General features: G+C 42.4%; 2 protein-coding genes across 2 annotated transcripts; one reads left to right on the top strand and one right to left on the bottom strand.

The window, feature by feature from the left end:
- Window positions 1–5,514: 5,514 nt before the first annotated feature.
- On the bottom strand, window positions 5,515–10,084 carry LOC143701489 (uncharacterized). Its single transcript, XM_077194818.1, has 4 exons — window positions 9,008–10,084; window positions 8,773–8,960; window positions 7,254–8,659; window positions 5,515–6,908 (listed from the first exon to the last, which is right to left on the bottom strand). The coding sequence occupies exons 1-4, from the start codon at window positions 10,082–10,084 to the stop codon at window positions 5,515–5,517; spliced, it is 4,065 nt and encodes a 1,354-aa protein (XP_077050933.1).
- Window positions 10,085–11,871: 1,787 nt separating this feature from the next.
- On the top strand, window positions 11,872–14,520 carry galr1a (galanin receptor 1a). The gene is made up of 3 exons (XM_077195359.1): window positions 11,872–12,531; window positions 13,247–13,312; window positions 13,443–14,520. Exons 1-3 carry the CDS (start codon window positions 11,872–11,874, stop codon window positions 13,746–13,748), a joined length of 1,032 nt encoding a protein of 343 aa, XP_077051474.1. The 3' UTR covers window positions 13,749–14,520.
- Window positions 14,521–15,663: the final 1,143 nt, after the last annotated feature.

Raw genomic sequence — 15,663 nt, 5'->3', positions numbered from 1 at the left:
AAAACAAAGAACCATTTCAGCATATAAAGGGTTCTTCAATGCCATACGGTTCTAAATATAACTGCTACTATGTGTAAATAACCTTTAAAAAAATTTTTTCAAAATCATCTTTTTTAAAGTGAAGAATAGTAATTTATCATTAGAAATTAAATCATAACTGGAAACCGTTGTTAAAAAATGTATATTTACACAAACTGACGACCAGCCGCAACTTTCAGACACCATCTTTATTTTTCTAGCTTAACTGTCACAGAATGGAAAGCACAGGATTGTGATATCAAAGGCAGTGAAGGATACATCTACTGTATGCTGCCTACAAAAATCAATCAGATGAAGGTATCTCAGCAGACAGGCAGTGAAACTAACATTGCATTCAGACGTGCCTTGATGCCTTCTGACCTTGGAATGTGCCCTCCGAAGGCAGCATTTATCAGTTTTTTGGACGCAGCTGGACGTGCTCTCTACACTGGATGCAGAATGACACGACAAATTCCAGTCAGCAAAACTGATGCCTCATTATATTTACAGTCATGGTCAGAATTAATGGCGCCCCTGGTAAATATGAACAAAACTGGCTGTAAAAAATAAATCTGCATCGTTTATCCTTTTGATCTTTCATTCAAAAAATTGCCAAAAATCTATCCTTTCATTGAAGTAAAAGAATTGAAAGTAGGAGGGAAATCACATTATGAAATAAATGTTTTTCTCCAAAACACTTTGGCCACAATTATTGGAATTTTTTATGAGTAAAATATCTCTGAAGTATATTATATATTAATGTTTACCTTTTTTTAGCACACCAGAGTGACCACGAACATGAAACTGTCTAGCTATGACTTCTTGTTTCACAGGAGTTTAAATATGAGGAAACACAAAGGCCAAATTCCCTTATTCATCCATAACAATAAATAAAACCAAAGAATATAGTTATGATGTGCATCAAAAGATTGTTGAGCATCACAAAATAGAAAGTGGCTGTAAGAAAATAGCTAAAGAATTGAAAATCCCCATTTTGACCATCAGGGCAATAACTAAGAAGTTACAATCAACTAAAGATGTTATGAATCTGCCAGGAAGAGGACGTGTGTCTATATTGCCTTAATGCACGGTGAGGAGGAGAGTTTGAGTGGCCAGAGACTCTTCAAGGACACAGATGGAGAATTGCAGAGATTACTTGAGTCTTGGGGTCAGAAAGGCTATTTAAAACGAAATGAAACAACCCCTACATCACCACATGTTGTTTGGGAGGGTTTCATGAAAAATCCTCCTCGCTCGTCCAAAAACAAACTCCAGCATATTCAGTTGTCAGAATGACTGGAACTTTAAACGGCAAAGGGATCTGTGGTCAGATGAAACTAAAAAAAGAGCTTTTTGGCAGAAAACACGCTAGATGGGTTTGGCACAAGGATAAAAAGTACCCAATGTGTACAATTTAATGTACCGTTTGATCTTTAATGTTGTGGGCATATTGTGGGCATATTTCTGCTGGAGGTCCTGGACTTCTTGTTCAGATACATGGCATTGTGGATTATATCAACTATCAACAGATAAAAAATCAAAACCTGACGGCTTCTGCTAGAAATCTTATAATGGGCCATGTTTGAATCTTCCATCTGGACAACGATCCAAAACAAAAATAAAAATCAACACAAAGATGTGTTACAGAGCACAAAATGAAGCTTCGGCCATGACCGTCCCAATTCCCTGACCTGATGAGTTGAGTGAACTGAAGAGGAGAAGCACCAACATGGATCTGGGAATCTGAAGGATCTGGAGAGATTCTGTATGGAGGAATGGTCTCTGATCTCCTGTCAGGTGTTCTATGTGTGTATGTATTTGCATGTTTGTATGTATTTAATAAAAGGTTTCCAATAATTGTGGCTAACGTGTTTTGGAGAAAAACATATATTTCATGATGTGATTTCCCCTCCACTTTCAATTCTTTTACTTCAATGAAAGGTTAGATTTTTGGCAATTTTTTGAATGAAAGATCAAAAGGATAAACAATGCAGATTTATTTTTTAAAAGCCAGTTTTGATCCTATTTACCAGGGGCGCCATTAATTCTGACCATGAATGACGTCCTCCAAGAACTCACGATATTTCTCATATAGGAAGGACAAATGTATTGGCAACACTCGCTATGTCACGTCCAGTGTTACGGCTTCTAGTTGTCAGCGGTCGCATCCGGTGTAGACACGGTGTATCCTCTTCCTGTCTTAGCGACGTTCGCATTTACTGTTGGGAGAAAGTTATGTATGAAACTTTTACATATAGAAATAATGAATGCTTTTCAAATTAAAAAGAAGATGGTGGTCTATCAGAGACGAAAGAAAAAAGCATTCTTATATTATGGTGTAGGCTACCGCTCTGTGCCGCAATTCATCGAGATGCGCAGAGATAATCTTTCATTCTTTCTCCAGGTGATTCTGCAGTCCACAGGGATCTCTTCATTCATATAAAACACTCAAGTGTGTAATATACATTTGCTGATTTTTTTTTAACTGCTGGTGGACTAAATAGCTCAAAACTGCCTTCTCTTTCTGAGTTGAACAACACTACTCTAGCAAGATTTCAATGTATGGTTAAGCAATGTTATTTGGAAACATTATTACTGCTAACTGTTTGTATTATTTAATATGTAATTTAATTATTATTGGTTTGCATATAATGTTCAGTGTTTGTAATTCCCCTGAGGCCTTTTGCATGAAGCTAGTTGAACGAACTCTGAGTTTCAGGGTTGGTTTAGAATTGACAAATCCATATAGCCTAAATCCAACCTGGTTTAGATCGGGTTCAACGGACTCACAACGCTTGGTATAAAAACAAAATTACATATTTATAAGTTTTTTTCCTTGAAAAAATGCCTTGAAATAGCTTGAATGCAACTCTACAACCTTGCCTCATCTGAGTGTGACACGTGCGGCAAACAGCCAATCACACGGAACATGCAGAGCGTCAGTTTGATTCACTTCTCGATGAAAACACTTTAGATCGAATACTTAGGCATGTGCGTGACGTCATCATTTTCACAGATTCACGTTTTTGTTGTTTACACGGAGAGCGTTTTCAAAAACTTGCACTTTGAAACCCATTTTCAAAAGTTTGCGTTTTCAGGCAGCCCCTCAGAGATCATTATGAAAACATACCATGAAATTAAATGCATTTGCAAGGGAGGAATATACACTGCTGCAGCAAAAGTTTTAGAAGGCAAGAAAGAAAATATCTGACTATAAGGAAATCAAACAAATATGCCTTATAATTTATAGTTTCACAAAGGGCTCAAAAGAATACACGTACGCTAATCTGTTAAAAAGCTTATATATTAAAGCCTGCTGTCACATAACGTGAGTCTAAGGAGCGCACATCGAAGGAGAAATCAAAATCTCAGTCTTTAATAAGTCCATGTAGGGGAAGCAGGAGAAACAGGCAAATACATCCACTTAACATTGACGTAACACATAGACGAGATCGGAAAAAGAACTAAAAGACACAGGGAGTATATATATAGCCTACTAGAACATGAGGGAGCTTGATAATTAATCAACAACAGAATGAAACAAGAGGACGAAACAGACATGAAAATTATGTCAGACAGGAACACAAAGCATGATCCTTAGATTTGCATTCATATATATGTATGCTACTATAATTTGAAAGCTACGTTTATATTAATTGTAAATTAATATAATAATAAGTGTATGACTATATTATATAAATTATTCATAATTACAATTACTGTAATAATGTTAATATAATAATAGCAGCAAAAGTATCTAAATTTCTTTCACTCTAAACTGCTTTAATCTGGAGTGACAGATACAGGGGGAGTGGCTTTATTGCATCAGATATATGTCATTTTGCTCACAGCTGATTGGTCCAGTTTTGGTCTGCAATCTCTAACCCAGAATAAAACTTGCTCCGGAGTAGGTTAGCAATCCACCTTCTTTAGCCCGAAAAACCTCATAGCCTTAAAGTCCCCCTGTAGTCAATAATTGTATTCCTTAACTCATCTTTGATCACCAAAATTACATGTTTATACGTTTTTTTCCTTGACAAAATGCCTTAAAATAGCTTGAATGCAACTCTACAACATTGCCTCATTTAGTATAAGCAGTTCTATGAATATGCAAATAAGCCCCACTCATTCGCACCAGCTCAGAGATCCACTCGTTGACGATCAACACATTGACATGATTGGTTACAAGGTAGTTTGTGACGTCAGAAACACCAGAGATTTCAAAGCGCGTTTTTGAGACTGTCTTTGGTTCACTGCAGTTTTAAGGAGAAAATACTCAGCAATGGTGTTGACATGAATTTGCACATGGTTTGTCCTAAAGCATATTAAAAACACCACCTAGCATAAATAACATTAAAAACTTGATTTTTCACCAGGGGACTTTAAAGGGACTTTGCTATTACTAAATGCATTGACAGCCATTTGAAAGCAAGAGCTGAGCAAAATTTGAAAGTAAGCACCTCTGCCAAGTACAAGAAGTTCAAGATGAAAATCATAATAATTATTTTTGTGGTTATATTTTTGATATATAAAAATGATAAGGACAGTTTTGTCTTTTCCTCTCCTGTTCCTGAATGGAAAATGCTCAAGCAGCTGTTGCTATGGCTATGGGACATCTGATTGCTGGGGTCTGTTTAGCGCACTTCGATAAACTTATAATGTACATTTTGTGATTAATAAAAAGTCATTTAAATAAATGTTTAAAGCATTTCTAAGCTATAATATGCATTACCTAATGTATTTATATGTTAAAATAAAACATACTTTTAACTCTTTCCATGAAACATTTATGAAAATTATCAAAAAGGCTGGCACTGGCTGGCAACTTAAAAAAAAATGCTGGCAGGGGAATAATTAAAGGCTTAATTCACCCAAAAATGAATTGAATAAATGAATAAATTACTCACCCTCATGTCGTTCCAAACCCGTAAGACTTTCGTTCATCTTCGGAACACAAATGAAGATTTTTTTGATGAAATCTGAGACCTTTCTGTCCCTCCATAGACAGCTACACAACTGTCACTTTGACGCTTCAAAAAGTTCATAAAGAAATTTTAAAACGTCTCTGGTTATTTGCGTAACCTATGTTCTCTGAATAGGGAACGAGACGCTGCGGAAAGCGCAGTGGGATATTCTCTGAATGTGCCGATTGTCTGAAGCCTTATAGAATCACGCCAATTCATTGGCTGATGGCGTCCGCACGATATGGCTCCGCCCCGACGCTCTTACGTCGCATCATTACATATTCGCGCGCGCGCCATCTGCTCCTCAGATTTCTCTGCCGAAAAGGAACTGTCAGCAGCGCGAGGAGCTTGGCCGCTAACGCAGCGTCTCGTTCCCTATTCAGAGAACATAGGTTACGCAAGTAACCAGAGACGTTCTCTTTCATAGGTTCACTCAACGCTGCGGAAAGCGCAGTGGGAACGGACTACCAAACTCGCCAAGCCAGAGCGCTTTTATAACTGGTAGATAAAAGAAACAACGACCGAAATGAGTTCAAACAGAAAGAACCTGGGAACCCGGGGTCATGTCAAGATCCAAGCTATAGAACCTTACAAAAGTGTGCGGAGAGGACCAGCCTGCCGCAACACAAATATCCCCCAAAAGTGCTCCTCTGAAAAGAGCTTGAGAAGATGCTACACTTCTGGTGGAATGTGCTTTAATGCTAAGAGGTGAAGGCAAGCCACGCACCTCGTAAGCCAACGAGATAGCCTCTGTGACCCAGTGAGAAATCCTCTGCTTTGATGCAGCAAGCCCACGGCGGCTAGCACCGAAGCAAACCAGAAGCTGGTTAGATTTCCTCCAACCGCCTGAGCGGTCTACATATATCTTAAGAGAACGAACTGGGCAGAGCAAGTTAAGCTTCCTATCTTCCTCAGACGAAAATGGATGAGGGTGGAAAGCGTTAAGGTTAACTACCTGTGAGCGGAAAGTTGAGGAAAGAACCTTGGGGACATACCCTGGTCTCGGCCTCAAGGAAACTTTGACCAGGCCAGGGGCAAAGTCCAAGCAAGACTCGCTAACAGAAAGAGCTTGTAAATCTCCCACCCGCTTTAATGAGGACAAAGCTAACAAAAGAGAAACCTTGAGAGTCAGAATCCTCTCCGGAGCTGACTCCAAGGGCTCAAAGGGGGCTTTCGTCAAACCATCTAAGACAACAGAAAGATCCCATGGGGGAACTCTAGGGGAGCGAGCCGGTTTCAGGCGCTTCACCCCACGCATGAAGGCAGAAACTAACCTTAATTTGCCCAGGGGAATCTCATCCGATTCCCTATGCGCTGCAATAGCCGCGACATAAACTCTGAGAGTGGTAGCGGCTGCTCCAGCAGCAAACTTCTCCTGCAGGAATTCCAGTACTGAACCAGCAGGGCAGTTAACTGGGCTCCTATCATGTGCTAAGCACCAAGTCTCAAACACCCTCCATTTGGAAGAATATAATCTCCTTGTAGAAGGGGCTCTAGCACTCGCAATGGTCTCCTGAACGTCAGTTGGGAGACCAGAGCTTAATGCCGACGGCCTCTGATCGGCCAAACGAACAGCTTCCACATGTCTGGGCGAGGATGCCATATCCTGCCCTGTAGCTGGGACAGAAGATCTTCCCTGACCGGGATCCTCCAGGGGGAAGATTCCAGTAGAGGAATTAGCTCCGAAAACCATGGCTGAGATGGCCAGAACGGAGCTACCAGGAGGAGGCGGACTCCGCTCTCTCTCACTCTGGCCAAGACCGCCTGGATCAGTTTGATGGGCGGGAAGGCATAGAGTTTCTGCGTTGGCCAAGGGTGAGCGAACGCATCTATCCCCAATGGGGCCGGGGGACTCAGGGAGAACCAAAGCGGGCATTGGGACGACTCTTGAGATGCAAAGAGGTCCACCTCCGCCTCTCCAAAAACCTCCCAGATCAGGGCCATCGTCTGGCGGTTCAACATCCATTCCCCCGATCTGAGTTTCTGTCTCGACAGAAAATCTGCCGCGAGGTTCAGAACCCCTGGGACATGAACCGCTCTTAGAGATAGGAATCTGCTCTGAGACCACAGGAGAAGGTGACGCGCATGCCTGTCTAGGGTGCGCGACCGAGAACCTCCCTGCCGGTTCACATGAGACACCACTGCCATGTTGTCTGTTCTGACAATGACATGGTGACCCTCCAGAAGAGGGAGGAAATGATGCAGAGCCAGAAAAACGGCTCTTAACTCCAGGCAATTTATGTGCCAAGAGAGAGCCTCTCCGGTCCAGACCCCACACGCTGGTCTGCCCTCGAAAACTGCTCCCCAGCCGGTGAGAGAGGCATCCGTCGTAATCATCTGGCGACGAGATACCGCACCCATGCTGATCCCTTTCCGAAGAAAAAGAGGGTCCCGCCAAACTGACAGGGCTCGAAAGCAACTGCGCGATACCTTCAGTAGGCGAAGGGTTGACCCGGAGGGTCGAACCCCTGAGAGTTTCACCCACCACATGAAGGGTCTCATGTGGAGTAGGCCCAGCGGTAGCACGGAGGAGGCCGCGGCCATAAGGCCCAGCATCCTGCGGCAGGTGCCCACAGACACATGATGGCCTAGCAAAAAACGAGCCAAGCATGTCATCAGGCTGGAAATCCGTGCAGGGGCCAAGCGGGCCTGCATGAGAACGGAATCCATGTGCACCCCCAAGAAAACGGTGCTTTGAGCCGGAGCAAGAACACTCTTCTCCGAGTTCAACCTCAAACCGAGAGACTGGATATGACTCAGAACGATGTCTCTGTGGTGGGCCACTAGGTTCCTGGACTGGGCTAAAATGAGCCAATCGTCTAGGTAATTTAGAACACGGATGCCCTGGAGCCGCAATGGGGCCAGAGCTGCATCCATGCACTTTGTAAATGTCCTCGGGGCCAGAGATAGGCCGAAGGGAAGGACCCTGTACTGGAACGCCCTTCCTCCAACGGCGAACCTGAGGAACTGCCTGTGTCGCTGAACAACCTGGATGTGAAAATAAGCATCCTTTAGGTCTATCGTCACGAACCAATCCCCTGGCCGAATCTGAGATATGATAGCTTTTCAGCGTCAACATTTTGAATTTCCCTTTGTAAAGGGCGAAGTTCAGTCGGCGGAGGTCCAGTATGGGACGCAAACCGCCGCCCTTCTTCGGGACCAGGAAGTAACGGCTGTAAAAGCCCCGCTCGGTTTCCCCTGGAGTAATCTCCTCTATTGCTCCTTTGAGAAGGAGGGAAGAGATTTCCTGCTGAAGTACAGAAGCCTGAGTGGCGCTGTCTACTACAGTAGGAAACACCCCGTTGAAACAGGGGGGATTGCGGCAAAACTGAAGAGTGTAGCTGAACCGAATTGGGCGAAGAACCCAAGACGATACCCCTGGTAAGCGCTCCCACTCTGGAAGGAAATGTGATAGAGGAGGAGGGATGTTGTAATGCAGACGACATACCTGAGTGAGGTTGCCGTGCTGACGCTCCTGGAGTAAAGAGGTTGACTGTGCAGGAGGGCCATCGGCGTCCTGGCACGTGATGGGAGGCATCGATCCTGGGGTCATGGTGACCAGATCCGCCTGCTCCGGAGGAAAACGGAAAGTGCCTCCGAGGATGCGGCCGGTAGTTATAGAGAGTGTGGGGGGTGAGGGGAGAAAGCAGAAAGCGTCTCCTTCCTCCCGCACCAGACTGAGTAGAGAAGGTGAAATATGACCTGCACTTCGAGACACTCTGAGTGGCGAAGGTGACAGGGCAAGGAAAGGAGAGCTGGGAGGTGGGCAGAAACGCTTGTGCGGTCTGACCCAACCTTGAGGAAGCAGAGGAGCTCTCCTTTTTCTGACCGGAAGGTCAGGAACGGCTCTGGGCCGCCGGAGCAGTCGGTTTGTCGGACCGCCTCAACTGGAGGCGCTTGTGAGGCCGTTGACGGGGAAATGGGCGACCGCGGGCTCCCCAAACCGTGGTAGGTGGGAGATGCCCTGGTTCGCTTCTTCTGGAAGAGAAATCCGGTCTATGAGAGGGACGTTCTCTGGGTCGCACCGGGGCGGGAGCAGAAGGTTCCCTAGCCCTCCTGGGCATGAACTGTCTGAACGCGGCCGATTGGGATTTGGAGGAGCGGAATTTCTCAACCACTGTGTTGACCGCCTCACCAAACAACCCCGTTTGAGAAATGGGGGCGTCCAAGAGGAAAACCTTCTCTTTGTCACGGATCTCCGTGAGATTAAGCCACAAGTGGCGCTCCACCGCAACAGAACCAGCCATAGAGCGACCTATAGCGCGTGCGGTATGCTTGGTGGCTCTTAAGGCTAAATCCGTAGCCTTACGAAGCTCCTTGACCGCTTCAGGAGTCACGCCGTCGCCCTCGTCCATTTCCTTCAGGACGTCCGCCTGGTAGGCCTGGAGAATGGCCATAGTGTGCAGGGTCATGCCTGCCTGCCCAGCCGCCATGTAGGATTTCCCAATGAGAGAGGAAGTAGTCCTACATGCTTTAGAAGGGAGGAGGGGGCGCGATTTCCAGGACGGCGCAGACGACGGAGCAAGATGGTCGGCTAAAGTTTCCTCAATCGCCGGAATGGCTGAATAGCCCTGTTCCACAGAGCCTACCAGGTTGGTGAAATCAGCAGCAGCCGCATTAGTGAGGCGCGAAGAAAAAGGCTGCTTCCAGGATCTGGAAATCTCATGATGCAGATCACTGAAAAATGGCAGCTTCCTCCGTTGAGGCCTAGAATTAGGGCCACTGAGAAGCCTTTCGTCGAGTTTCGACGACTGAGACTCACGTGGCTCGTCGGGCCAATCAATAGTGAGCTTCTCCGTAGCGCGCGAAAGCACGTCAACGAGCTCCGCATAGGCCGCAGTAGGCCGCGCTTCCTGGCCGCTCGGCGGGATAACCTCGTCGGCGAGAGTAGGCCCGAAATCCTCGGAGTCGGAAGCCTCGGTAAAAAGTATATCCTCCAGCCCGAAAGAAACCGCGTCGCGTGCTCCCGGGCTGGGGCGCAAATAATCGTGTGAAAATTCGACTGGCATGCCTCGCGCGTGCCGAGGGGAGGGAGGGAGAGAAAGAGCGGGGCTCGTCTGCTCGAACTCCACATCCTCAAGCTCTACATCCGATGTCCCCATGTCGCGGATCCTCGAGAGGCCTCGGGAGCGCGACAGGGGGAGACGAATGATTCCCTCTCAAAGACCGCGAGCCGCGATTTAAGGGTTTTGAGCAACAAATTTTCACAGAATTTGCATTTAGACGATCCTATAACTGCCTCACGTGCATGTGAAAAACCCAAACACTTAACGCACTTACTGTGTGGGTCGTCGTTAGCGATGTAACGAGCACATGGCGGAGTACAGCGTCTGAAATCCATGGCAACTTCACCGTAAGGAGAAACAGAGTTCCGCTTGAACAGTCGCAGAAGCGCCGAGAATAATCCAGATGTATTTGTAGCTCAGAAAAATCACGAGCGAAGGGCAACGTGACCGCTTCGCTCTGAAGGTAGAGAAATCTGAGGAGCAGATGGCGCGCGCGCGAATATGTAATGATGCGACGTAAGAGCGTCGGGGCGGAGCCATATCGCGCGGACGCCATCAGCCAATGAATTGGCGTGATTCTATAAGGCTTCAGACAATCGGCACATTCAGAGAATATCCCACTGCGCTTTCCGCAGCGTTGAGTGAACCTATGAAAGAGAACTAATTTATATGAATTGAGTGGGTTAGCCCAAGTTTTTTGAGGAAACAATTGCTTTATAAGATTGAATTTAGGCTTTTATTCACATATAAACATTGATCAGCAAACATTAACAGAAGCTCAACCAAACCTGCTTGATGCATGAGGACAAACCTCTTGCGAAGCTCAAACGTGCTGCGTAACACAAGAATTAACCTCACTAGTTCTCGCACGTCAAATGAACATGCTTGAGCTTCCGTTTACCACAACTGATGTGTGAGCTGATGAAGGTTTATATGTGAATAAAATCAATCTGTTCATCTTTAAAAGCGATTGTGTCTCTTCAGAAAATTTAAACTAAGCCACTCAATTCATATGGATTAGTTTTATGCGTCAAAATGTCAGTTACGTAGCTGTCTATGGAGGGACAGAAAGCTTAGATTTCATCAAAAAGATCTTCATTTGTGTACCGAAGATGAATTAAAGTCTTACGGATTTGGAACGACATGGGGGTGAGTAATAATAATAAAATACTCTAAATTTTTTGAGGGGTGAAGTATCCCTTACTTTATTCTGAATTAGTTGAAATCTTTTTTAACTTTTTTTTTTTTTTTTTGGTATACGTAGCTTATGTTTATATCATATAGCCTTTGAATGTCTGTCTCAACAAAACGCCTACAATGTATCTATTAAGTTTACTTCACCCCTTTAAATTACCTGTAAATGAATAAGTGTGGAAAGGGATCTTATTGGTAATGGTACAGTAGTGGAAGAGGGGAAAAAAGGTTGGGGTGATGGACTAGAATCATAGATCCTGCGCTTTTCCCATGTTCATGTAGGAGGACGGGTGAGCAAGGCTGGGAAATTGGTACCTCAGTGACGTCCACGTAGGCAATATTTTATTGCGGCAGCAAAACAGCTCTTCTACACCTAACGCGAGCTCAAACACAAGAGCTCCTGCCGGAGAAAACATGAACCTGTAAACGCCGTTAGTGTGATGTGGATGATCAGAAACATCATTTCTGATAAATAGCCTATCATATTTTTGTTTGTTATGAAAATGTGAAAAATAAAAAAATTGAAAGAGCACCTTACTCCTACCCCGTTGCTGACTGTTGGACACCAGTAAACTTTAAAGGATTTTTTAACCAAACCCTCTCTTCTGGAGAATCGATTAACCAAGAAAAAGCCATTTGCAGAAGAGTTTGTTTTCTCGACGAACCGTCAAAATAATCTGACTTTGAAGATGAACATCCAAAACGGCAGTGATTTAGACAGACCTGAAGGAAACATAGGCTTAGAGGCACCTGAAAAAACCTTATTTGGAATCGGCACCGACAACTTCGTCACGCTTCTGATCTTTGGACTCATCTTTACTCTAGGTGTCCTGGGAAACTCTCTGGTTATCACTGTTCTGGCTCAACGCAAACCTGGACAGCAACGAAGCACCACCAACATCTTCATCCTCAACCTCAGTGTGGCAGATCTGTCCTATCTGCTCTTCTGCATCCCCTTTCAGTCAACAGTTTACATGCTGCCCACATGGATCCTGGGTGCCTTCATTTGCAAGTTTATCCACTACTTTTTCACAGTGTCCATGTTGGTGAGCATCTTCACCTTATCAGCCATGTCGGTGGACAGGTATATCGCCATAGTGCACTGCAGAAAATCCTCATCAATTCGAGTTGAGAGGCATGCATTAATCGGGGTGCTGATCATTTGGGCTCTCTCTTTCGCCATGGCCACTCCGGTTGCCTACTATCAGGGTATCGTGGAAAGTGATGACAACAGCACGTTTTGCTGGGAAGTGTGGCCAGATCACAGCAGGAGGAAAATTTATATCGTGTGCACTTTTGTCTTTGGATATGTGCTGCCGTTGATTCTGATATCTTTCTGTTATGCCAAGGTTAGTAGCTCGTCTTTTATTTTGGCTTGATTATGAATGTTTGCATGTAATGTGCTTTGATTATAGTCCTTATTAAAGGATAATTAAATGTGGATTTGGTTTAGAATCTGTTAAAGTAGGCTATAGCCTATCAATGATACATCAGTGTCCAAAATTATTAAAAAGCAGGAATCGTATTTAAAACAGATGTGGCAAGTTAGAATGGTCATGTTTAATATATATATATATATATATATATATATATATATATATATATATATATATATATATATAGAGGAAAAAAATGTGTCTGGGTTTATTTTATATTATATATTTTATGCATTTGTCACATGACAACAAAATGGCATCCTGCATGTTGGTCTGCACTTTGATTTGGCTAACATAATGTTTTCAAATATTATTAATATTTAAAACAAAATTGCTCCACTTCTTAATTATGTTAACTAATCGTAACTAAATGTAACTAATTTTCTATCATTTAATGTTCTATTCTTTTACCAGTTAGATTTTTTTTTTTACTTCAAGCCACACAAAGTATATCAAAATAAATATTAAGAAATTGTAAACATTATAGAAAATGTCTATTCAATTCACTTGTATCAATAGTATTTTTATATATATATATTTAAATAACTCGGACAAAAAGTGTGTCAAATCATTGACCCTTCAATCAGATATTTTAATTTCAAATTATTATGTGCCAATGTCTCTTCAGGTCCTGAATCATTTGCATAAAAAGTTAAGAAATGTCTCCAAAAAGTCTGAGGCATCAAAAAAGAAGGTAAGAAATATTAAGAGTGCTTGCTTCAAATATTAAAATATAATATCATCTCATGGTTAATTGTTGAATTATTAATTGTTTATTATTTAGTAAAAACCCAGCAGAAATGTCTCTCCACCTTTCTTGACAGACTGCTCAGACAGTTCTGGTGGTTGTGGTGGTCTTCTGCCTGTCCTGGTTGCCTCATCACGTGGTGCACCTGTGGGTCGAGTTTGGCTCCTTCCCCCTGAACCAGGCATCCTTCGTGCTCCGCGTGGCGGCTCATTGTCTGGCCTACAGCAACTCGTCTGTTAATCCTGTTATTTATGCGTTCCTCTCAGAGAACTTCAGGCAGGCGTATAAGCAGGTTTTCCGTTGTCAGGTGACTTCTGAGTGCCCGACAAATGAGGCCAGAGAGATGAAGGCAGCACCATCCACCAACTGCACCACTGTGTAATTCCTGCAGCTGTTAAGTTTGTCATAATTTATGATAGCTTAAAAATGACTTAAAGTTGAATTTTTAAGCTTTGGAGAAGGCAAGAAGTTTACATACTGATTTAGATTGATAAGAATTTACCTTGGTTAGAAATTGGCCAATGTATTTGTTATATGCTTGGTGATTTTGGATTGTCGGAAGGGCTTTTGACATGTTACTCATGACGATGCATTTCTTTAGCACCTTACTTAGCACTTGCTTTGAAGCCGTAGTGATGTATGGTCTGTAAATATGTGCAATCAAAAAAAAAAAGAAAGAAAGAAAAAGTGAAGGTTGAGGGGGTTGAGGATCTGGTTTTCTTTTTCCTTCAGGCAAAATAGTCTGAAATGTAATCAACTGTTACATTGAGCCATGTTATAATTGATTTTCAAATCTATCAAATGCTTGTTTAGTAGCATTTTACTAAACATATATACTGTAAAATTCTATAAAATATTATAAAAGATATTATAAACAAAACATGTAATGCATGAATAATGCCTTGTAATTCATCTCATAATACACTGTATGCTCTCATGAATAATTGTAACCACAGTTATAACATATTATAATACTTATGTTACACCTTTAGAAAGTATGCATTAAAACACATGACAAACAACCAATTTCAGATGTAACAAGGAATCTGCATACATTATAATGCATTTTAATTTCGGTTACAATTATTTATAAAAAGATGTAATGCAATTATAACGCACATTATGATATATTTATAAACCATTATACACAAAAACTTTAGGTAGGCTAACGTGTTTTATATAAACATTCTATATACATCATGTTAAAAAATCTTTTAACAATTTGACCTATGACATGTAGCATCATCAACATGGGATCAAATGCTTGTTATATTATATGTAGCCTACATTTATATCATGTTGGTCATATGTGCACCAAGTACAACTAAAAATCAGTGTTGGCGTAACGGTGTAAATCACCAGTTGGCCGGTTTTTATAAACATTTTTACTAATTCTAACAATGCTGTGAGAGCATGAATGTGAACAAACGTGAAAACTTGGGATAAAATACATTTATAGCCTAACATTTCTGGAACCTGAGAATGCTGATCTTGAAAATGTTTAATGCTTGTTAAATTGCATACATATTTATTTTCTTTTGCACTCTCTTTCTCATATATAATATATAATATTTTCAGATTTCCGAAATTATATATAGGCTATATTTTCAGAAATCTGAAAATAGCCTGGTCCTGAAAATGTCTCATATTGTATGATTTTATAGCCTACATCACATGAGGAAGATGGAGGTTCCAACACAAGTTTAATCTCTCGGCAATTCGTGGTAAGGTGGCTAGTAGGAATTCGTTTCGTACGATTTTTGCTAAATCGTACATATTTTACGAGTTGCCCAATTGAGATAGCGTTGAGTGTGAACCACAAAGTTAACAGAAGGTAGCAACACAGAAAATGTGAACGTGACCAGACGGAGAGGGTACAACTTAAATAGTAATTCAAACAAGATGATTAATAGAACACAGCTGAACCAAACGAACTCATAATGACGGTGACCATGGTAACAAAGGAGTGGCGGGAAACTCAAACAAAGGAAAGCATGAGAATGAGTGAAAACCATTTAAAAGTAAGACAAACTGAACATAACTGTGACAGTATCATCATCAAAAGAATTGTGTACACGAGTAGCCTAGTACTTAAAAATATATAATTTTTGGAGGTCTCACACATTCATCGGATCACAAAGGAAAGCAGTGGGCCTACACATGGGGATTTCTTCACATCAAATCCTACAGCCACATATGATAACACATAAGCCCATAAGATGCAGCAAACCAACCACTTGAAGTTTAATTAAGGGACTTTTAGGATTCATAAATTCATATGTATCCTTAACTTTGAT

This window comes from Siphateles boraxobius, unplaced genomic scaffold (genome assembly GCF_051911475.1).
Source record: "Siphateles boraxobius isolate OS27281-9 unplaced genomic scaffold, OSU_SipBor_1 33, whole genome shotgun sequence".
Lineage (NCBI taxonomy): Eukaryota > Metazoa > Chordata > Actinopteri > Cypriniformes > Leuciscidae > Siphateles > Siphateles boraxobius.
Note: the sequence above shows the minus strand (reverse complement) of the source record. Positions and strands in the feature narration are given on the sequence as shown.